The 26,383-nt window shown below is 38.5% G+C and overlaps 1 protein-coding gene across 1 annotated transcript in view; it reads right to left on the reverse strand.

Annotated features, from left to right (window-relative positions):
- Nucleotides 1-26,383, reverse strand: part of LOC122805622 (thioredoxin domain-containing protein 6-like) — a 563,041-nt gene that overhangs the window by 149,526 nt on the left and 387,132 nt on the right. Inside the window, exon 14 of the mRNA XM_044075878.1 lies at nt 8,001-8,152. Coding sequence (XP_043931813.1) covers nt 8,001-8,152 — 152 coding nt within the window. The remainder of the gene's footprint in view (nt 1-8,000; nt 8,153-26,383) is intronic.

Here is a 26,383-nt window from a genome sequence, read left to right on the forward strand (position 1 = left end):
GGTAGACAGGGTACCTAGTGCTTACCACTCCCACTGATAAGCTAGAATGCTTCCCTCCAACACAGAAAGGCTTGGGGGGCTCAGAAGCTTACAAACAGTCCTGGATACAGCAAATCTGTATCTGGACTAGACTAGTTACAGGAAAGGTAGGAAACAAGTGCAAATGTGGGATTTTAAACCAGAAAGTTAAAAGAGATGGAAAAACTGCCCAAACGGCCAATAAACTACAATTTCTAGGCCAAAAACCACTCTTGTGGTAGATAGGCTACTTAGTGCTTACCACTTCCACTGATAAGCTAGAAGGCTTCCTTCCAACAGAGAAAGACTTGGGGGCCGAGAAGCTTACAAACAGTCCTGGATACAGCAAATCTGTATCTGGACTAGACTAGTTACAGGAAAGATGGGAAACAAGTGCAAATGCAGGCTTTTAAACTAGTAAGTTGAAAGAGATGGAAGAACTGCCAAATGGCCAATAAACTACAATTTCTAGGCCAGAAACCACTCTTGTGGTAGATAGGCTACCTAGTGCTTACCACTCCTACTGATAAGCTAGAAGGCTTCCCTCCAACACAGAAAGGCTTTGGAGGCTCAGAAGCTTACAAACAGTCCCCGATACAGCAAATCTGTATCTGGACTAGACTAGTTACAGGAAAGATGGGAAACAAGTGCAAACATGGGCTTTTAAGCCAGCAAGTTGAAAGAGATGGAAAAACTGCCAAATGGCCAATAAACTACAATTTCTGAGCCAGAAACCACTCTTGTGGTAGATAGGGTACTTACTGCTTACCACTCCCACTGATAAGCAAGAAGGCTTCTCTCCAACAGAGAAAGTCTTGGGGGGCTCAGAAGCTTACAAACAGTCCCAGATACAGCAAATCTGTATCTGGACTAGACTATTTCTCTCTGTATTAGGTAGAATAAGCTAGTGACACTAGACTGGAATAGAGTTGGGATAGAGCTGTACAGATGGGACGGGTAGGAGTGTCTGAAGTCAAAGTATGATCGCACTGTACTCGGTTGAGTGAGCAAATCAGATAGACCCAGCAAGAGTGTTCAAACACAAATTTACAGGAGGGGTGGGCAGTTCCAAAGCCACCAAGATTAATACCACAACAAGAACAGAGAGGGTGGGTGGGAAACTAACTGCAGGGACAGAGAGAGAGACCACAGTATTCTATGAAACAATTAAATAGAAAAATAAATAACTACAGAGAGACACAAACCACAATATTCAATGAAACAATTAAATAGACAAAAAAATTAAATGCAGTATAATCTTTAACACTGCAAGTTTGTACTTAACTCATAATAATCTCTTGTATTATCTAATTGTCTTAACACATCTGTGCAAAATTTTTTCCAGTCCAGCTTATTCTTTTGTTGTACACTACACTGACATTTCTTATACTTCTGTTTAAAAGCAGTCCACTATTCTGACCATTTTGTATAACAAAATCTCATGGAAATATGATCCTTTTATAAATGAAACATTAATTACTTTCCTTTTTCATTCCATATTGTTACATTTATTATTTTTATTCCATTTCCTATTTTAATATAATCCATATTATCCATTACTTCCAACCAAATTGTTAAATGATCTGAAAAAACAGTTATAACTCCTGCACCTTCCATAATAAGTAAGCCTTCTGATAATTAAGAAATAATCCATGACTGTGCATGGGTATATCAGGATTTTCCCACAGTTGTTGTGGTTTGATCATGAAGGTGAAGCCCAAGTGATTAAACAAAGCCTACTGTGGGAAATCCTGATATACTCACAAACAGTTGTAGATTATTATAACCAAACAGCCACAGGTGGTGTGGTGTAGGGAAACTTGCAACCAAAATGAAATGCCGCCGACCACTATTGAAAACCAGGGAGCATATGAATGAAATGCTCGACCATTAACCACCCAATGACTAGTATATGAAGTCTTAAATAAGACCTTCAAACTTAAAAGCATACAAATTGGTAATTTATTTTAAGGAATTAGCTCCTTCATTCTTCAACCGGAACTTCATCATAATCTAATTTTCCTTGCACTTAATTTTTTTTGTACCAGTTGATTTAAAGGTACAATGTGTTTTATACATTAAAAAATTGTCAGTGATCATCTTAGAAAATAATTTTGTATATTTTGAGGGAGAGCTATTTAAGCAAATTAAAGTTGTAGCCATGGGTGCTGTATGAGCCTCTTTGTATGCAAATCTAGTATTATTATTGTGGGAAAAGGCACATGTCTTTAAATCTGACTACTTCCAATTCTGTAAGTTATATTTGAGATACATGGACAATATTTTTATCTTATGGGAGAGTCCTACAGACACTATTAAAGAGTTTGTTGAATATCTTAATACTGCCACCTTGTTCATTAAATTTGTGTGGAATTTTGACAAAAAAGTATGAACTACTTAGATAGTCTAATTACGACAGAAACTGACAGAGTCAAATCTAAGATATACAGAAAACCAATGTTTAGTAATTCTTACCTTCATTACAACAGTTTTCATCCTATCAATCACAAAAAAGTCTGGTTAAGGGACAATATATTTATTTAGCTAGAATGATTTCAATTAAAGATGACATGCAGGAATAATTCATGATTTTGGACCAAATGTTCTACAAAGAAATTACCCCGTGGAGTTTACACATGCAATTAGTAGTCATAGTATTCACAAGTGGGGTAACAAATATAAACCTTTGTTAGGACAGGATTTATACCTTGAACTGACTCAAATGGGGATTGAGAACCATATCACCAAGAATGAATGGGACAATTACAAAAGAGCTCTTATTATAATGTGATGGCTCCCAAGATTAAAGATATTATAGTAAAGAAACTGGTCTATTATTAGTTATAACACTTCAATGTTAAACAATTTAGGTGCTGAACCACACTTCTGGTTTAAAACAGCACATAATCTGAAACAAATTTTTGAAAACAATAATAGTTACACTACTAGAATAGGATACAATAAAGGCACCACAATATGTGGGTGCTGTAAATTTTGTAAATGCATTCTCACTCAAAAGGTCCTAACACTTAACAATGGGGTGAACAGTAAAATTCTTCTAGCTAATGGGAATTGTACAACATCTGCAATAGTATACCTTGCATTATGTCAAGGATGCCACAGATTTTACATATGAAAACTGAATGCACGCTCAGTAAAAGAGTATACAAGCATCTCTATGACATTAAAAAGAAAAATTATAACAATGCCCTTTACAGACACTATTCAGTTTGTACTGGTAAATGTGAATTCTTGTTTGGCATAATAGACAGAATGCCCAGAGGTTTAAGAGGGGGAGACTGTGAGAATTTAATTGAACACAAAGAACTCAAACAGAAATTACGCTTACATGCAGTATATCCACCTGGTCTGAATGATATGTTATCTATTATACTAAAAATGAAAGCAACAATTTTACAGTAACTAGTAGGAAGGCATAGCCATAGATATTTGTATTTTATAATTCGTATTTTAGAATTAATGCATTGCATCTTGTATTATATGTTTTGAACATCCTTTACCTTGTGTTTTGAATCTTAGAATTATAAGAGCATTAGAAAATGTTGTGGAATACTTAATTGATTTAATTAACTTACCTAATTCCTTTATTACCTATTTCATTTTTATTGTTATTGCTACTTATTATTAAAAAGTTAAGAACAGTTTTAGATTATGTAGCACTTCAATGATGATTTTTAATGTATAAAACACACTGTACCTTTAAATCAACTGGTACAAAAGGAAATTAAGTGCAAGGAAGCTTAGATTCTGATGAAGTTCTGGTTGAGGAATGAAAGTGCTAAATTCTTTAAATAATTACCAGTTTTTATTTAAGACTTCTTATACTAATCGTCAGATTGTTAATGGTTGAACATTTTGTTTATATGCACCCTGGTCTTCAACAGTGGTTGGCGGCATTTTGTTTTAGTTGTGGATTATTGCTGTTGTACACTTATATTACTTAAGAAATTCATTACCTTACTTAAATAATTTGTATAAAGGCACCTCAGTCTTCTTCCATCTTGTTTTCACTATACTGATGTAATACACAAGCATATGGGATATATGTTCCCACACTTGTACAGTACAACAGTGCAAGAGAAGCAACAGAGAAAACAGAATCTCCAATGCTGTTTGTTTAGTATTTTTTAAGTTGTTAAAAATAGACATTTATAGGGACAGTGCAAAAATATGAGAAAAAATCAGGCATGTTTCTGTTTTAGTTTTGCAGAACGTACCTTATTTTTCTCATATTTTGGTGTGTCCTCTGTAACATATGCCAATAGAAAAGTCTATCCACTCAAGGGTACTTCTGTGGCAGGTCTTTATTTCTATTGGTATATATTTAATTTACAGTGGGCATGCTGTTTGGGCTGTGCAGTCAGGGTGCTCATTTTTGAATAGCAATGAGCCATTACTGTATAATACAAAATAATCTATTTCACTGATTTCTATTCCAAGCAAACAATTTGCCACATTTAATGACTTCCTTCATTTGTTTGATATCACTTCCTTTTTTTACTTTGGCATCATAAATCACAATTAAAAATCTCCTGTTATGATGATATTCATACTTGCTACTGCATAATCCATCATCTGATGAAACAGAGATTCTATTTCTTTTGTATGAACAGGAGCATAGAATGCCAAAATTCTTAAAGTTTTTCTTTTCACCTCACATCCAATACTGTTAACTTCCCCAATTTTACCAAAGTAATATCTAAAATATTGACCATTTGTGTAGTTAACACAGCATTTCCAGTACAATTTTCATTACCCAAATTCCATACAACACTTCTAAGCCATAATTTTTTAGTTTGTAATCTTTCTGCACTAAAAATGTATATTTTCCAACCCAATAATATCTGGGTCTATATTATGTTATCGAATAGTGATGTATTTGAAAATGTAATAGTCGACCCGTAAATGTCGAAGTCATAAAACTTTGAACATTTCAATTCAGATCTCTGTACAGTGCGGAAATGGAGGTTTTCCATTGTCTGCACTATATGCCGATCTCGGAGTTGGTATATTTAAGTAGCGGGGGGGGTGCAGGGTGGCTTGCCCCCCCCCCCCGCTTACAGTGTTTAAATGGTTTGCTTGGGTGGGTATTTGTATTTTTTGTAAATATTCGAAGTTTTACAACTTCGACATTTACGGGTCGACTATTATGTTTTTCGAATACATTAGTATTCGATAACGTAATATAGACCCTAGTATCTAAGGCATATTTACTACACAATTCCAATACACTAAGGCTTCTTGTAATATTGTTAATACTATTTACATTCATTGAAAGTAATCTGAAGTAATTTCATTCCTGATTTCTTAGCCTGACAAAATGAATTTTAAAAGAAATTTAGAAGGTAAAAAACATATAATCTAGCCATTTTCTTTCTTTTTATTTCTTGTAGCTATATCTTTTAAGTTTCTTTTCCTGTCTTTTACCCTTTCACAGATCAAATTCCACAATTATGTCATCTTCAGCACTGATTTCAGAACAAGCCTCCAATTCTTTTTTCTATTTCTTCTACTTTCTCTTCTAATTGTCCTAATGCTTTGACATCTACTACACTTTCATCATTTTGTTTGCCTATACATATTTTTTCTTTACCAACAGTACAGTTTATCATAAGTATCCCAACTGACTGCATTTGTAACATTTTAATGTACATCTTTTGGCACTGTGACCACTTTCCCCACAAACAAAAGATTTCCTTTAATCACTATTACCAATTAGATGCCACCCTTTCCCCCCAAAAAATAAACAAATCTTAGGTTGTCCCCAATATTTTACCACACCATTATTCTCCACAACAGTAATCAAACTTAGAATATGAGCAATCATTAATAATTTGTGAAATAGTGCAATCCCAACCCCCAGTCCATAAATCTCTATTATATATTTTGAAATACTGAGAACATCTTTACAAATAATCTTTAAATATCATTCTAATGGCTTTTTTTCATTTTCAATATGAAACTGAATTACAACTTTTTTTGTTTCCCTGTTATAAGTTTAACAATATGCATGTTCCAGAGAATGTAATTTTTCTTTTTTTATAGCCACACAGAACCTTTTCCATACTCCAGGCATTTAAAAAATATCACAGAATACCTCTTTTGCAATCAGTATAAATGCTTTTACGTCTGGGAACAGTTACACCTAATGGAGTGACTAGGTTGCCCAAAATGTCATACCTATCAGTGTTCTTCTTATTTTGGATTCTCACCACACATTTTCTCTGTTTAGCTAATAAGTCCTGTCTTAAATTCCTTCTGCACAGGAACATGTGTAACGACAATCTCGCCATACAACCCTTTAGGTAAAGTTACTTTATCTTCCACTGATGCCTCTATATCTTCCTGTTGAATTGTGTCCATAATTTCTCCCCAATAAGCTTCTAATCCTTTCTCTGGTTCACTCTGCACAATTACTTCTTGCAGTAAATCATCCCACAACCCTTCCAATTGGAAGGCTGTAACAACATATCCATTCTCAATAGCTTCTTCGTTTCCAGTATCTAAGAATAAATTCTATTGAAACAGAAAATCTGAATCTTTAAAAAGAGCAGTTATTTCACTGGATAACTACAGAACTCCATAGCTCTGCCATAGCTCCTCCCTTGCACATCTTCCTCCCAGCTGCCACTTCACTAGGAATGAGACATACTAAGAATCCCATTACCGAAATGTGAATGAGCAGGAGAAGTTCCTCAATGCCCTGGCCAGAGTTCCCCTACTAGTACACACACACACACACACACACACACTCACACACACACACACACACACACACACACACACACACACACACACACACACACACACACACACACACACACACACACACATATATATGTATGTATGTATTTATATACCACCTCAGGGCTCGTCTGAAAAGAGATCATTAAGCCTAGTTGGGCTAACATGCTCAGCAAAGGATGGAACGATGCATAGATAGATAGATAGATAGATAGATAGATAGATAGATAGATAGATAGACAGACAGATAGACAGACATATGGATTGGTAGGTAGATATATAGGTAAAATAACTCTTAGCTTGTAAGATGGAATGCACAGAGGACATAGCAGTTCCTATCACCTCTTATTATCTATTAAGTTAAATGCTAAATTACTGCAAAGACACAAAAAGAAGGTCTAGCGGGACTATAATCTACTATAAAAAGTCAAAGAATGCATTTAAATTTAAGGCATCATTAAAGACTGGTGGCTTTAAAACATCAAACAATAATTACTACCTATATTCTTTAATATCCACAGACTTTTCTCTGTTGCCATCTCTTAATCACAAATGAACACAGTGAAATACAAAATTAAAAAAAAAAAAAAATATATATATATATATATATATATATATATATATATATATATATATATATAAAACTTTGGAATGTAGTATGTTCAAACAGTGTATTAAACATATAAAAGTCTAAGCCTTTAAAATATTGATATTTATGTATGCATCAAATTTTTAAGGTAATTGGTATGTTAATGTCATATGATTTGAACCTTTTTTTATGTAAATTGTGCTACTTTTCTTTATGCGTTTGTCCTGGCATCTGCAGACCATCCAGCCTTCCCAGTCAGACTTGAGATCATATTTCATGGCCATTCAAGGCCAAGCCATTTAGGCAGCCATGAGAGTTGTTTATATTCTTGCCTGCAGGTAATGAAGAGATTTCTTATTTTGGCCTAACTCCTCCCCCTGCACAGTTGGACATGTGACCCCCCCCCCCATCACTGCAGGAGCCACAACACCTTCCTGTATGGAAAAGGCTCAGTAGAGGACTTGGTGACTGTCAGAAAAGACAGGGAACTGTGGACAAGTTAATGTCTATTTTGGGTTAGTAATACCAGACAGGAATCACCTCAAGACATATTTTAAATGCATCATCCTCTATGGCTGTAGGAATAAGACAAGTAGTTAAAGAGACAGAGCAATGGAAAATATATTACCTTTATGTCCTTGTAATGCATCTGGCTTCACCACAGCTAAGGTCTTTTCTACTGGAAAGAAGAAGTTCATCTCCTTCTTAGCCTGTTCAGGATCACTGGCACCATGTAGCTGGTTAACCGAGGCACTTTCTACTGCAAACTGAGCTCTCAGACTGTAGGAGACAAACAAAACAGTTATGTGTTAAAAACAATGTTTGGAAAATAAAAAAGGTCATAAGATACGAAAATAAGTCCATACTGCAATAATATTCCAGGAAATTTAAGAATAATGACCATTAAAAGTAACACTGCATTCTGGAATAAAACATTTCATTGAAGAATGAAGCTCCCATTGAATCTTTCCTATTGTCAGAAATTTGTCTGACAATCAACTTCATTTTATAGTGCTGTAATTGGCATACAAAATAATATTGCAAGCACTATAAAGCAAACCTAGTTCTCCTAGAAGGAGAAAGCACGGTTTTCAGCTTGCTGAGTGGTTACATAAAATTAAATGGCCACAGCAGTTACAGAAGGTAGTAACAACTTTGTGAGAAGCATGTTGGTGCGTGTTGCTTTGAAAATTAGAAGTGCTTGAGTAATCTGTAACATCTACATATTCAGGACAGCCTGAATAGTGACAAATACATCAGATACATGTAGCCAGCTTCATCAGCATATATTTCACATTATACATTGTGCAGAATATCAGACTGCACATACCATTTGGACAAACAGAGGCACCAAACGTCATAAATCTATGCGCATATGTTCTATCTCCTTCTCTCAAAAGCTAGATTCTCACTTTACTTTGAGTTAGAACCTTATAAATATTGGCATTTAATAACAGAATAGGACTATCCTTTTGAAAATCACATACACTGATATTTGTTTAATAAAAAGTATTTTAACATTTCAGTACTTCTCAGTTTCACTGTTTTATGTACAAATCCAAAGTACTTTCTTAGTACAACAGTAAGCATTTATCAAAAATGTAGTTAACTTTTTCTTTCCTTGCTTCTTTCTGTCATTTGGGATGGCTCTCTTAACAATTTTTCATACTTAAATATTTTAGAAGTCAGATCATAAGCGGTAGCCCAGGCAGAAGTGCCGGAAGCTGTTGAAGACTTGGGGGCAGAGGGTGAGAGGGGCACTTGGTGATCAAAAAAGGGAACATTTTTAAAACTATTAACTACCACAACATAGGTTCACCTGGAAGACATTTTAAGCTTAACCAATTTCCCTGTTGGTGCTTGAATTAACATTTGCTGGTTGGTTTTACCTATCCCATGGCTGATAATTGTATATTAGCCCTAGTGAAAATAAATGTGATCATACTATAGACAATTTAAGGGGACCTATGTAAGGATGCAGCATTTAGGAACTGCCTCTATCCATTAGTGGATTGAGGGGCAATCCTGGGGTACATTTTCTATTACCCATCCTTAGATCCAAGTTTCATTTGACTATGGACAGGGATGAGCTTTGTTTTACTTGAATGGATAGTACGTTCTGGAACAGTGGTAGCCTCTGTGATATATATCCATCTCTCCATAAATTTCAGTTAAGATACCTGGACTGAATATTTCTGATGGCATTTGACTTGCTGATGTTCAGTAGGTCCATCTGTATTAGGTCAGAGGATGCCTTGTATGCCATACACATCACCTCTAAGCACTCTGTAGGATACTGAGTATAGTGATAAATATTTTCCGTGGTCCATGAAAGACGTATTGTTTAGGACTTGCATCCCTTTAGCAAGGTATCTCTGTGGGTATTCCAATTGTTGCATGGGTCTGGACAGATACATGCCAAAATGGGCTTTATACAAAATGACTGACCTAATGAGGGCTTTGTAAAGGGGGACAATAACATCTCTAGATCTAGTCACAATCATTTTTTTATAAGCTGTGCAGTATAGAAAGACTTTCATATGACTCTGGGCACATGCTGGTCAAAGGTTAGGTCACTGTACACACAAGTTCACAAATGCCTAAGAACTGGGTCAGTTCTCAGGGGGCATTGTCAATTTGGCAGTTCCCTGGATTAGATTGCTTCCCAAAGGATATGATAATGTATTTCTTGGAGTTTAGTTTCAATTCATGATTCTGGCACCAGTTATGGTTTGGGACAAACCTTCCTGCATGATGGTTAAGTCATTTGGAGATTCAATAACTACTCTTAGTTTGCAATCATCTCAAACCTAGTCGGCCAAAGCCCTTTGGTATTTCCTTTTACTTTTGAGATGTATATGACAAACAGAGAAAGTCTCAGCACCGAACCCTGGGGGACTCCATTAGTGACTGGTCTCTTCCCTATTTTGATCTCCTGCATCCTGTGAGCAAGCATACATGTTTGCGTTCTTTGATTCACCTTCCTGGCTGTATTAACCTGATTGTATTAAATTATATTCCTTGTATAATACAGTGCCACTTGTTAGAATGTATTTTAAATTTGTAGTTTGGAACAGTCTTCTAGTAAGCAATGAAACAAAATGTATGAACCAATAATGAAAAAACTACCCATTTCAGAAAATTTCAACCATAAAAGGCCACTCAAACTTCTGTTATTACAAATCACCAAATATCAGTAAATATGCAAAATCTCTGCAGAAGTAAGTCATCTAAATAATTCCACATTGAAGGGATCAGTAACTAATGATGAGGTTGCTGCTAGCAAATAACTTTATATTTCATTGTTTCAGCTACAAATAAAGTACCTGTTGCCCTTGAGGAATAAATTGCCTATGTTACATTAAAAAATGATAAGCTAGTAATATTGCAATAGGGAATGGATGGCAAACTGAAGACATGTTCATAGTTATTAAGTAACTCCTCCAAAGGAGAACATTCATAGGACTGCAGCATCCACTCCCTTTAAAGTACAACACAGTACAGTATCAGCGATCCATCTGCATACTATGGGAGTAGAACCCACAGCCTTTTGCATCAAAAGCAAGTATACTACTTGCTGTGCTACTAACAATGCAGACAAATTAGCATAAGTAGCACTAAACTTCTCTTCCCCCAAAGCTCTCAGCTCCTTATAAAATCCACTTAACACTCAACTAAATCTCTCAACTTCGCAGAACAAGAAATCTGGAAAAAGCCAACATTTATTTGGGGGGCAGGGCAAAGGCCCAAAACCAGGGACACATTTTAAATGTTTCTTGTATAATCTTAGAATGTTGCTAAAATAAAGTATTTTGTGTTACCATGTGTTTCCTGAAAGATAGGAAAACTGAAACTTAAAGAGCTAACATTATTTATTTCTGATTTGCTAGAAAACCACGTATTTTTAAGAGGAACAGACCTAACGTATGAGCCAAATATTCTGTGAAAACCTGGTCATTTGAGAGTTATGGATTCAAATCCATGAATCACATGTGGTGGTATGTGTAGAGAATTCAGGCTGTTGTTTGAGCTTGAGTAACATTTAACCAGCAGGTATACCTAAATGGAGCATTAAACACACACACACACACACACACACACACACACACACACACACACCATAACTCCTGCAAATAAAAGAACAAAACTCTCCTTTCCACCATGACACTTGCTCTGGCAGCACAGCAGCAGCATAACTCCTGTAACACAGAGCAAGAAGAGAACAAGAACAGCTAGTTTAGTTAGTTTAACGTCTGCACACAAATCCATGTTAGCGTGAAAACTCCACTTCATTGATTTTTCCTGAGAAGTCTTGCAGCTGTAAAAGTGGGGGAGGGGTCCCCCTCCCCCTGGCTCTATGGTTCCAGCACACATGAGCCCAGGTCAAGAGAATGGCCCCTCCGTTGATGGGGGGACAAACTAACCAATTCAGAAATTAGCCTGTATAAAAAGTGTTCCATCCCCACTTCTATAGGCATCTTCCTTGGCTTGATGAAGCTGCTTAAGTTTATCAGTAAACCAGGATTTGCTGTTGTTAAATTTTAATCAGGTCTTAATGGAGACACATATATCATCACAGAAGCTAACATAAGATGTTACTATGTCTGCCAGTTCATGCAAGTTAGCAGCAGAATCTTCAAAGACACTCCAATCTGTACAATCCAAGCAGGCTTGCAGCTTCAGCTTTGCTTCAATAGTCCACCTTCTCACTCTATCGATCACATCTTTAACAGATTTTAACTTGCTCCTATAGATAGGAAGCAAATGAATCAGACAATGGTCAGAAAAGCCCAAAGCTGTACAGGGACAGCATGATAAGCATGTTTTAACACAGTATAATAATGATCCAGTCAAGGGAGCCCGCAGGATTTTTTGCAGGGGGGTGCAAACCCAGAGCCCCACCCACATAGCTCACCCCGCCCCCTGCCAACACAGCCCCGCCCAAGTCCACCCACCCAAGCCCTGCCCACACAGCCATTCCAGTGTCCCATTACTTGGCTATTTCTCCCCATTTACTGTAGACACTGTTCAAATCTGTGTGCATACTGTGTTATGCTTTAGTTCTACAATGATTACAGGCAGTTGGATTTAAATTTACAACTTTTATTTCAAACATTATAGCCCAAACACTGAAACATTTACTAAACCTAAACAAAGCAATAGTCTTGCAATGAAAACAGACTTGGCATTAAAGCTTCTCTACTTTTGAAACTCACATTCAATGAAACGGCATTGAAACCCACATTCAAAGAAAATGCATCTGGCCAGTGGCAGGTTATTTACCTTTGAACTGTTTTCAAGCAATAGGCTCCTTGTGCACCATTAGGGCCATGCAAAAGTTATTTGATTTACCTGATTGTATTAATTATAATATATAATTGAATTATATCCCTTGTATTATACAGCGACACTTGTATATTTCAGTGTTTCATCTACAAATTCAGTGCCTGCTGCCGTCAAATAATAAATTGCCTATGTTAAATTAAAAAAATGGTAAGCTGGTATATTGCAATAGAAAATGGATGACAAGCTGAAAAACAGGTTCATAGTTATTAGGCATCTCATCCAAAGGAGGACATCCTGAGGACTGCAGCATACAAATGTATATGCTGTAGGAATAGAACCTCAAGCCTTTACATTAAGATGCAAGTATTCTACTTGTGGTGCTACTAACATAGCTTTGAAACTTTATACCACAATAGAGATACCATTTGCTAAACAAAATGGTTGCACATTGTAAATAGACTTGGCATGAGCAGCAGTGAACTTTGCTTCCCTTAAAACTCACAGTTCCTTGAAAATGCACTTGAAAATTCCACCTGCTAACTCTAACTTGGGCATTTCACTTTCTCTCTCTCTTACAAAGATACCACACCCCTCAAGGCTTCACCCTTAGTGCAAGAAATCTTGACAAAGCCTAAAATAAATAGGGACAAATTATAAATATGGCTCTCAGAAAATTGCAAGAGTAACATGATTTGTGTTAGTATGCATTTTTCTAAATGACATGACATCTAAAACTGAAATGTCTCATTATTTAGCAACTTCAATCCTTTTTAAGAGGAATATGGGGCAAAAATCTGGACAGCTGAGGGTATGCTACCTCCCTCTTATACACACACCAAATAATTCTGGTCAGACTTGAATTAGTTCTGGGAAGGTTGCACTGAACGGCACCGTGCTTGATCTGAAGTGGGTGAAATCCTGGTAGCTAGTGATTGCAGCTCAGCAATGTGGAGCATTAAAGCATTTTAGTAGAGCATTGTTTCATCACTACCTATTGTGTTTGCACATAAGCTGTAGTTATTTCAAACATTTGCCTTTTTTGATTACTACAGAGTACATTTACCCACCAGAGCTATTGTGTTTTGACTTCAGTGTGGAGCTAGTTGTTGCAGGGCTTGGCTTTTAAGTAAGATAGCAATGCTTATTTACCATATACCATTAAAGCCACCCAACTACAAGTGTACTAACACACAGACACTGCTATAAGACACTGGTCTCCAATAAAATGTAATGAGCTTCTGAAAATACTGTAATCCTGTCCTTTTATTACAAATACTGTCATATGCATTTCAATACCCAAGGCTTATACATTATCTAGCTATGTAAATATTCTCTGCATGGCAACGAAAAGGCTTTCAATGCTAGCAATTCTTTAACAATATGCTTACTAAAGCTTACTTGCATCTTACAATCTCCGACAAGCTTACCTGATGTTCATTAAACCATGGCTACTTAAACAGAGCAACAGGACACTGTGATAGCATGCAGTTCCTGAATAATAAGAAGCATAAATCAACAGTATAAAAATCTGATAGAAAACCAGAACATTTTGCAAAATCAAGGACAGATGAAAAGCCACGGTCATATTTGTGATCTACCTTGGATGGGGGAATACTCTGCACATACTGCATAACTGCTTCTTGCCTTCCTTGGACACATCCCGAGCCACTACAATGGGGGCTGGGGTGCAATAAGTATGTCATAATTTGAAGGCTCTGACACTCCTACCTCTCAACTTCAGAGCAAGAAATCTGGACAAAGCCATACATAGAACTAGAAGTGGGACACAGGCCCAAAAATAAGGCCAATTTTTAAATATTGCTCTTATTAACTTAATAGAACAGGTAGATCTTGCATTAGTACAAATTTTCTGAAGGGTATAAAATCTGAAACTCAAATGTCTGCCATTATTTTCTAACTTCAATCTTTAATGACTTGCCACTAATTTGCCAGAAACCACAATTTTATGAAAAACAGACCAAAATGTGATGCAAAATACCTGTCAAAAAGGGACACCTTTTAATATTAACAGTTAACTTGAAGCAGCTAACAAAATAAGAGCATCCACATGCATTTCTGAAATAAAGGTAATCTACAACTGATCATTACAGTTATAATTGTAAACCCTCCACATTTTCTTCCAAAATTGCCATTTTGGAGGAGGCATTATTAGGGAGAGCAACATTTTGAGCCAGAATTGGGGACAATTGAGATGTTTGGATATTCCTAATCTACAAAGTGATTTGCACGTACCTCTCAACCTCTTAATGCAGGAAATCTGAACAAGGCCAAATATATTGGGGAACATAGAAACACTACTAAAAATTGCTCTTGTATAAACTTAGTCTTGCATTAGCATGCATTTTTCTGAAGGTTATGACATCTGAAACTCAATGTCTGTCATTTAATGGCTTCATTCCTAAATGATTTGGTAGAAAACCACAAATTTTGAGAAACAAACCAAAAATAAGCAGCAAATATCTATTAATTCTGCAAAGATATGGACAACTGAGAGGTATAGTTCAACCGGGGCTGTCTGAGTTTGCTACCCCCCCCTCACAAAATCATGGTCAAATGGAGCCTCCCCCCCCTGCAGCCATTCCAATGTCCCATTCCTTGGTTATTTTGCCCCATTTACCATAAACACTAATGTGCATACTGCTTTACTTCTGCGATGATTTAGGATTTCATTTGAAAGTTATTTTGCATTTTACAGCACAAACCCTAATACATATCTGTTAAAGCAATGCAGTCTCAATGAAAATAGACTAACATTAATACTTCTCTGCCCTTGAAACTCACATGCATTGAAACAGCACGAAACCCACTTTCAGAGAAAATACATTTTGCCAATTGCAAATATTAACTCTGGGCTGTCTTCAAAATCATAGGCCCCTCGAACATAACATACACATGCTCTTTGATACACCTTCCTGACTGTATTACATTATATTCCTTGTACAACACAGTACAGTTGTTAAAGGGCATTTTAAATTTATTGTTTTGAAAATTTTTCCAGTAAACAAAGAAACAAAAAGCATCCACCAATGACAAAATTGCCCAATTCAGAACATTTCCATCATAAAGTCTACTCAAGTCCACCAGTATCAGTAAAAAATACACAATCTCTGTAGCAAAATCCACATTGAAGAAATTTGTAACTAATAGAGGTTGCTGCTAGCAAACACTTTATATGTCATTGTTTAATCTGCAAATAAAGTGCCCGTTACCCTTGAAGAATAAATTGCCTTTGTTGCATGCAGTAAAATGAAAAGCTAGTAATACCGCAATAGAGAATGGATAGCAAACTGTTAACAGGTTCATAGTTACTAGGTATCTTTGCCAAAAGGACTGCAGCATCCACCCCCTTTACAACACAATACAGCATCAGCAATGCATTTACCTACTGGGAGTAGAACCCACAGCCTTCAGCATCTAAAGCAAGTACACTATCTGTTGTGCTATTAATGTAAGCAGACTAAACATAATCAGCACTAAACTTTTGCTCCCCTGCAGCTCTCAGCTCCTTGTAAAATCTACTCGACACTCAGCTGTATCTCTGAACTTTGCAGCACAAGAAATCTGGAAAAAGCCGAAATTTATTGGGGGGGGGGGGCAAAAGGCCAAACAACAGGGACACATTTTAAACATTGCTTGTATAATGTTCGAAAGTTGCTAGAATAAAATGCTGCATTACCACCATACATTTCACTGCCACGACTTGAACCCAGGGGACCCCGTGCAAAAGTCAAAGCAACATTCCACTACGCCAAATCAGCTGTTTTGTGAAAGAGGAAGACTGAAACTTTACCATTTAGTGAATTCAGTTCTCACCATAGCACAGCTGTCAACCTCTTAGCACAAAAGACCTGAACAAAGCCAATAATGGGTGACTACAACCACCAAACATTCAGTGAATTCAGTTCTCACCATAGCTCTCAACCTCTTAGCAAATAACACCCGGACAAAGCCAGTAATGAGAGAATATAGCCCCTAAACATTTTCAGTGAAATCAGTTCTTACCATAGCTCTCAACATTAGCAAAAAACCTGGATGAAGTCAATAAATACCTGGATGAAGCCAATAAATACCTGAACAAAGTCAATACTGGGTGAATACAGCCCCCAAACATATTTAGTGAATTCAATTCTTACCATAACTCTCAACCCTAGCACAAAACCTGGATGAAGCCAATAATGGGGGGAATACAGTCCCAAACACAGGGATACATTTCAAATATCCATCTTGTACACTTAGAAAATTGCTAGAATAAAAGCTTGCTTTTGTTACCATACACTTTCTGAAGAAAAGAAGTCCAATATTGAAATGTGTCCATTTACATTTATTAACCAGGAAAGTCTGACTTTGAAAACAAAAAAGCTAATTTTTTTAGCAGAGGCCCAGGGAGAAACACTCCAGACAGCCAAGAATAAAACCAAATAATAACACTTAGCTGTCAGGCAACAAGGACACAAATGCAGAAACCACAGATTTTATGAGGAACAGAAAAGGTACGAGGGAAAATCCTGCAATATTTTTACAAATGGTGGTGGGTAGGGAATTCAGGCTCTTGCCACTTGGGCCCAAGGTACAGGGTTCAAGCCTTATTCTCTACCCACCACCATGTACACCTGGGGCATTTCACACACACACACACACACACACACACACACACACACACACACACTCTACCTGAACGGGTCCCATCTTCCGTTCCTGAATAATCCATCTGAGTCCCATCTTCCGTTCCCGCTCAAATAACCTGTCTAAGTTCCCGCTTTCACATAGCGATGATGTCAGCCCATCTAGTTCCTGCGATGATGTCAGCACGCCTACCCGCGATCTTCTTAAAGAAGAACGCACAAAAAATAAAACTGTTTGAAATGCAGCCGCACAAAAAGAAAAACTGTTTGAAATGCTCAGCCGATTCCAGGGGGGTGCAAGTGCACCCCCTTGCACCTGCCTGCGGGCGCCCTTGGATCCAGTGTGTTCCTGTCTCTGGTAAGACACTTTATATGCTGTGTAAATTTAGCAAGTTCATGGCTGAGGTTTGCCTTATTAAAATCCCCCAGAATAATCAGAAGGGAATTTGGATAATTCTGCTCCAGGCACATTATCTGATCAGACAATTTTTGTAGTGCAGCCCTCACTCAGGCTTGAGGTGGAATGTAAACACTAACCAGAATAAATGAAGAGAACTCCTGAGGTGAATAAAAAGGTCTACAATTAACTCAAAACATTTCTAAGTCAGGGCAACACATTTTACTTATCACTGTGACATCAATATACCAACCATCATTGAGATATAAGCAGATTCCCCCTCCTTACTCTTTCCTGATATCTCCGATACTCTGTCCACTCTGTTAAGTTGAAAGCCGGGCAGATGTAATGCAGAATCTGGAGGTTTCTGTGAAACACAGTACAGAAGAAAATGAAAAATCCTTGTGAGTTTCATTGAGAAGTAAGAGATCATCCATCTTATTGCATAGGGATCGGAGGTTTGCCAGATGTAAACTTGGGAGTACCATTCGAAAATCTCTGTCTCAGCCTAACAAGTGCACCAGCATGTGTGTCCCCCTTTTGTGATATCATTGTCTACCTCTGCTGCTGACAACTGCTGCTCCTCCAGCTAGGATCTCCAGAAAATTCCTTAATGGAAAACTCCACCCTAGAACTAAAAAAATATGTTTTTTTCAGTCTATCTTTGTTTCCAGACATAGCACCTCAAAATCACTCTAAGTGCTTTATTTGTAATATTAGCATGTTTACCACAACATGGCTACCGATGGGGCTTGATAAGTCAACGTGATCTTCTTCTGCTTCAACCCTTTCTCTTTCTCATAAAGCATTTCAAGTCTTCTTTCTATGACTCATGCCAGACATAAGGAAGTAACAGTGAATACCCATGCCATTGACATATAATGGGAAATGTGTGACTCACTGTCATTTTGTATTCCTTCTGCAAGAGGGCTGCTGCTTTTCTGTTGCTAATCACCCTCATTTATGTTTTGCTCAGGGCTTGCTTTACACTATACTTTGAAGTTATCCAGTTGCAGGCAGAGAAGTAGCTAAATTGGAGGGTTTATTCTAGGTGTTCTTTTGTAGTCCAACATGAACTGACAATCCCCTCCCCCAACACTACTGCAGAGGTATTAAAACTTGAATTGCAATTGACAGCTAGAACAGAAAGGAAGGGCCATCTAGTCTAAATTTCTTCCCCTCTGCCTGCAGTAAGAATTATTTATTTATTTAATCAGTTTACCAACAGCAGAAAGATTTATTCATTTAAACAATTTCAGTTAAATTTTTGGAAGCGTGTTTCAGAAAATTCTTGATTATTTCAGTGTGTTTTATTAAAAGAGAGTTTTGATTTACCCGTAAGGTTACCATACGTGTGGGTTTCCCTGGACACGTCCTTTTTTTGGGCTCCTGTCAGGGCAGTTTTTGAAAATTCTGTGATTTGTCCGTGTTTTAAAACCCGGACAAATCGCAGAATTTTCAAAAACCAGATATCCCTATTTCGGAGTCTTTCCTCCGCTTTGTTTTTTTTTTTTGATTGGCTCATATGCCGGTATACAAGCCAATAAAAAATGGAGCTCTGTTCAATGCAGAACTGCTTGATGTTCCGCATTGAACAGAAGAGGGTTCGCTGTGCACGTTTTTGATTGGTTCGTATACTGGTATATGAGCCAATCAAAAAGCGGAGCTCTGTTCAATGCAGAACTGCTTGATGTTCCGCATTTAACAGAAGAGGGTCTGCTGTGCGAGGTTTTGATTAGCTCGTATACCGGTATACGAGCCAATCAAAAAGTGGAGCTCTGTTCAATATGGAACTGCTTGATGCTCTGCATTGAACAGAAGAAAGTCCATGTGGGAGGTTTTGATTGGCTCGTATACCGGAATACGGGTCAATCAAAAATCCCCAAACACGGAGCTACTTGTCTTTAATTTTTTTTTTTTTTGCTCTTCATCCCTAAGCGGACGAAATAATATGTGCTGTTACCAGCACATCATTTTTCGTCCTCTTTTACATACAACCAAATATGGTAACCCTATTTACCCCTAATTATGTCTACAAAACATATTTTGCTTTACCATTTCTTTCTGAGGAACAGCTGTCTTGTGACATGCAGTTTCTGTAATTTACTGACATTCTACTCAGCTCCACATTTTTTTTAAATTAGAGCAAAACAGTAATTTGCAAACCTGACTCCATGATACTGGCACAGTAAAATAATGTACTGAAAACTCACTGTATTCTACAGTCTATGCCATGCAGTGAAAGACTTGAGCACTCCATAACGAAGCATTCATATTCATGAAGCACCCTGAGAAAGCTGAATGGGGCCTGCTGTGAAATGCAGCTGGTAAATAGTTATGCAGCTTAGGGTACAATGGTTCTTCTTCTTCTTTCAGCTTTTCCCAGTCAGGGGTTGCCACAGCAGATCATCTGTCCACTCATGATTGGTAGTGGAGTTTTACGGTCTCAAGTTTCCAGCCCAGCGCCCAACCTTCCACAGAAGGCACACACTCATACCTAGGCCCAATTTCAGAGTGTCCAATCCACCTACTGCATGTCTTTGGCATGTAGAGTACAATGGTAACATTTAGTAAATGGTTTGAAAGCTGATTAATGGGTCTTTAAATACTATTTCACAGCAGGAATCAGATAGCTAATCAAGAAGATGTCTGTGTCTACAGACTGTGCCCCAGCAAGTATTGGCTCTGAGGTTTCTGACTAAATCCATTTTTAAATTCCTTAAATAAGGATAGACATCTAGGGGCAATGCAGCAATTGCCTCATGTACACAGACAATCCTCTCCTCCTACCACCCAACACTACAACCTGTGAGAGATGCACATATATAGCCAAACTGGAAGCAAAGCTCTCTTCACCAAAGACTGGACTAGTCAGTCAAGACGAGAAAGTAAACACTTGCACCACACCACACTCATCACATAGTCCCTCAAAACCTACACCACCAAAACACACATATAGAAGCACAAAACACACGCCTACATTCATGGAGGCTCTCAATAAAAATCTGCCCAAACTGGGACCTCCAAAGCAGAAATGCAAGCAACCTCCACCCCCCCCCCCAACACAACCCAAATGGCACATAGCCCACAAACTCAGTGTGCCACTCAACTACAGCCCATAAAGCATAATGTACCCAACACTCTAGTCATGGGTGACTCTATAGTCAAGCACACTGATGTTCCACTCACCAGTCTAAACAAGGAAAATGTTACTGTCAGCTACCTGTCAGGTGCCAGGATCCGTCACATAATGCATGCACTCAGGTCACTCCACAACAAGTACAAATATGACTCTGTCATTGTCCATGTTGGTGTGAATGACCTAAGACGTTCCTCCCTGGACTACATGAAAAGAGACATGGAGGAGCTCTCAGATCTTGTAGCCCAGGTATGTATGACCCTAGCCCTGAGTAGCATCCTGCCATCACCCAGAATGATACCACAGTACAAGGACAAAATGATTGACTTCAACAATTGGCTAAGCTTCTGGTGTTATTATAAGAGAATCCAATATCTGTCTGCCTGGGATGACATGATCGACGGACCACGATGCTTTGCCAGAGATGGCCTGCACCTGTCGCCCTTGGGAATCCAGATATTGGCAAAGGCTCTTGCCACCCCTATAGCGTCTTTTTTAGGCAAGGTTCAAATGACAAATTCACCACCTTAACAGGTACAAGCAAGCAAAATCTGAGGGTAATACTACTCAATGCTAGAAGTCTAAACCTCAAAATGCACTCACTCGAGGCACTCCTTAAAATGGAGAACATCGACACCTGTGCAGTGACAAAGACCTGGTTCAAAACTCCAGAGAGCATCCCTGCATTACCAGGCTATAATTCATACCACACCTTTTGGCCACCTAATCCGGACCGAAACACTAAAGGCAGAGGCGTGTCCATATTCATTAAGATATCCACACCTCCAAGCTAGTTGCTCAGCATAATGCATCCGAGATTATCCAAGTTCAACTAACTCTGGGCAAGACCACAATCCAGATTGTAGCTTGTTACAGACCCCTCACCATGCCCAAGGATTTCCACTCCTCTTTTCTTGATACACTGGAAAATATTAGGGTACAATCCAACACCCTAATAATAGGTGATTTCAACTACCCCACCATTAACTTGGAAAGCTACTCAAGTACTCTTTTGCTCAATGTTTTCTGGAATTCATCAATTCCAACACCTTGGATCAACTTATCCACACCCCCACCAGGGGCAGTAACATTCTAGACTTGGTTCCACACCAGAGGTCAATTCCTCGTTGGTCAGATCTGACCATAAGCTAATCATCCTAGACATCCACATCCCGCTCCCACCCCCATTAGGGAAACAACTGAAAAAATTTCTCCAAAGCCAACTTCATGCTTCTTAAGACAGAAGTGGAAAACTTCACGACACCCATGCAGACAGACAATAGAGGTATGACTGCTGAATCCTACACAAATGTACTTTATAAGCACTTACACGAGTGCATGGATCATGCTATCCCTAACAGAACCAAGATGCAATCCTCCAAAAAAAGGAAGCCAATCTGGTGGTCTTCTGCCATAAACAAACTCTACAACAGAAGAAAGAAACTGCTGCAAAAAAGAGTAAAATTCCATGATTGGAGGAACTCCCTGGTCAGCCTCAGTAAGAAAAGTAAAATCCTCCAAAGCTAGTTATGAAAACAAAATCACCAATGATTCTAAAGACAACCACAAAGCATTCTGTAGCTATGTCAAGAATCTCAATGGCAACACTCAGATCTGCTCTGAGTTACAGCACAATGGCACTAAATATACAGAACCAACTGATATTGACAACATCCTGGCAGATAGGTTCAGTGCTAACTTTACCCCCCCCCCCCCACACCCCCTAAAGGGCCCATTTCTCTACCAGAAGAATGCAAAGTTCTTGTAATCACGGCTGCACAGGTAAAAACCTCACTCTCCAAAGCCAAGAACACAGCATCCATGGGACCTGACAACATCCCAGGCTGCCTTCTACAGCAACTACAGAATGAACTGGCACCCCACCTAAGTACCATGTTCAGTCATAGCCTCACCTCAGGCTTTGTGTCCATTGAATGGCACACCATGATGGTTATCCCACTCAACAAAGGGGGAGTCATGACAGACCCCGGGAACTACTGCCCCATTAGCCTGACGAGCCTGGTCTGCAGGGCCATGGAATGTATCATCATGGAACTCATAAACAAAGACATTGGAGATCTCCAAACTCTGGACCCCACACAGTTTGGGTTTGTAAAAGGCAGATCATGTCTCCTAAACCTGATAGACTTCTTTGAAGTAGTCACCAAAGCCATAGATGAAGGTAAGGTGGTTCACACAGCCTATCTAGATCTCGCAAAGGCGTTCAACACCATCCCCCACTCTGGAATTATAGATAAACTCACTAAACTAGGTATAAATCCCTATGTCACAAGATGGGTTGCCAACTGGCTTACTGACAGAACCCACACTGTGAAAGTAGCAGACTCCAAATCAGACTTTAGACTAGTGACAAGTGGAGTACCAATGGGTTCAGTCCTGGGTCCACTCATGTTTGGTATCTACTTCTCCGAAGTATAGGCTAACACAGAAGGTCTTTGGCTAACTAAGTTCGCAGATGACTGCAAGCTAGGAGCCTTAATCAAAACTCCTAACGATGTGGACATCCTACAAAAGGACCTCACTGAGACAGATGCCTGGTGTCAAAGCCATGGCCTCAAGCTCAATGCCAAAAAGTGCATTGTTGTCCCCTTTGGTAAAAACTCTGTACGCATGAACTGCCACATAGACAGTAGTCTACTTAACACCAAAAGTTTGATAACAGACCTTGGGACACAGGTGGACAGCAGTCTCTCCTTTGATAATCACATCACCACAGTGGTCAGGAAATCCTTTTACGTGGCACACCTCATCACAAAAGGTTTCTCATCCAGAAAAAAAGAGGTCATTGTTCCCCTCTACTCATCACTCATTAGACCCATTATAGAGTACAACTCCCCTTTTGGTATGTACCTCACAAGACATCTACAACAACTGGAAAGGCCGCAGAAATACCTCACAAAGAGGATTACTGGCCTCAAACAGATGCCCTATGAACCGTCTCAAAAAACTCCAGCTTTACTCTGTTGCATATCGCCTACTCAGAGGCGATCTCTGCCTAACATACAAAGCTATGTCAAACCCAGAGCTGTTGGACATGCTCCACTTAAAGAAATCCCATTCCCTCTGAGCTACACGTGATAGGGACCTAAACCTTGTCACCACAATAAACAGAACATGCTGGAGGGATAGATTCCTGTCCCAGAGACTTGTCATATGTTGAACAGACTACCTATCTATGTCAAACAGAACTCTTCATTAGCACTCTTCAAGAAAAATCTTGATGATTGGTTGGGAAATAGGAAATTCACCCCGGGGATTACTTTTGTGGCTCTGCTTGACAGGGGTACAGGAAAATAATTTTCTTGGTTGGCGAAAGCCAGGGTACCTTTTTGGCTAGGCTTGTATAGGCCATAGGGCCAATAGCCTAGTACCTACCTATGAACATGATCAATGGTAAATGCCAATAACAGAAATAATTTAAGAGTTGTAGACATCTGTGATTCCATTGTCGATGTTGTTGTGTCTTTAGAGAGATTACAAAGAAATCACTACTGAACAACAGGAAGCATCTGATTTTGTCAATCTGAGGAAAATATAGACAGATACATTGTAAGAAATGTATGTCTTCCGATGCGAAAACAAGCATGTTGTAGTCACAGGTTAGTGCATGTTTACAGGCATGCATTTCCCACTCACCAGGTTGAATAAAAAGGCCACATTTAGCTGTCTGCACACTGACAGGATCTGCAACATCACACACATACTCATGTGTCTACAACAGGCACTGTTACGCCTGTGTCAGACACCAGGCTGGGGTGTGTGATGTCCCTTCATGGAATACATGAATAGAGACATGACTGCGTTCTCCAATTACATGTCCCATTACCTGGGTATGTGCTGACCATTACCTAGGATAAGGACTTAAAGGAACACTCCACCCTCTCATACAGTTTAACTAAATCGTTAGATTTCTTTTCTCTCTACAATATGGTTCCAGCATAGTGTAAGTACCAGAAACCTGCTTGTACTTTTTTAAAACTTTTATTTCCTTGCATTGGAGTCAAAGAAAGGGAAAGCCCACCTACTTTTTTTTTAAAACTCAACTTCTCACATACTTTGCAGAGAAATTCGTCTCTACCTGCATGACATATCATAGACACAGTTAAATCTGTAGTTTACCCTGTCAGGTACTGCTGTCAATCTTAGATTGGTAATTAATCCTGCTAATGTCAGGAACACAGCAGCTGATATAAAAAAAAAGACATAAAGCTGTGAAATTGTTTCCACTGTTTTTATTGCAGAGGGGAGGAGAACTTAACACTCCCTTTTCATAGCAAAACAAATCAATTAGATCAGTCAGGGGTTTAAAGGAAATTGTCACCTCTTCTGGTGACAGTCTTCTTTTTTTTCTGGACAAAAAAAGTATTTGCATCAACATTTATCTCTGTTTTTTTTTTATTTCTCCAATACTTTTGGGTTTCTAATACCATGATGGGAATGGACCCCATTCCTAAGTCAGAGTACGATTAATGTTCATGAAATTAGTATTATTTCACTCTTTGATGTTAGCCAAAAGTGCTCTTCGCAGTACCCGCAATGTGCCCAGCAATGACTCCTTCTGCAATTCATACGGTGTTACATGAATTGGTAACATATCTAAATATGATTGTAAATTATTTTTTATAAGACCAGTTGCTCCTACTACTATTGGAACTGTCTGGGTATCTTTCTTCCACATGGCTCTCATTTCTGCCTGCAGATCAAGGTATTTTATGACTTTGTGTCTCTGTACGCAAGACACTATAGTCACTAGGTGTGGCAATTTCAATGATCAATGCTACTTTTGTCTTCTTTTCTTGGATCACTATGTCTGGTTTTCTAGCATCTATCTTTTGGACTGTTGGTATTGGGTGATCCCATGTGATGTAAACTTCATCATTTTCTATAATTCTCTGTGGCTCATGTTTCCAATGTTTTTCAGCCACTTCGATACCATAATGTTTGCACAATCTCCAGTGTAACAATCTCGCCACATTATTATGCCTTTCAGTATACAGTCCCTCTGCCATTAGAGCATCGCAACCAGCAGTAAGGTGTGTAACTGTTTCCAACTCGGTTCCACAAAACCTACATATGTCTGTTTCTCCCACATGTTCAATGGACTTAATAAACCAGCGTGTATGCAGCCCATCTTTGGCTGCCAATATTAACCTTTCATTTCTTGATGTAAATTCACCTCTCCTTAACCATTCCTGCATTTGTTCTTGATCAACATGAGGCTCTTTCAAAAGTTTTTTATACTTGCAGCTATATTTATGTTTTTTCCACATTTCTTGCCTTCTAATCTTCTTATCTCTGTGTTGTGGGTCATCAGATGGCTATTCAGTCCCTGTCATCCAGGGTTGACATGGCAGAGAACCACAAGACTTTACCACACATGCCATCCATCAGTCCCCTCTGGGCTGTAGGCTTCAGTTTAATCCAGTGACATGCCACATAGTGGTTTATATAGGTATGCCACAAGAATCATAATTCAAGATGGATAAATATCCTCCACAAAAAAATGTGAGGTTATTCTGCTCAGC

The sequence above is a fragment of the Protopterus annectens genome, chromosome 6.part1 (genome assembly GCF_019279795.1).
Source record: "Protopterus annectens isolate FY-2018-M chromosome 6.part1, PAN1.0, whole genome shotgun sequence".
Classification (NCBI taxonomy): Eukaryota; Metazoa; Chordata; order Ceratodontiformes; family Protopteridae; genus Protopterus; species Protopterus annectens.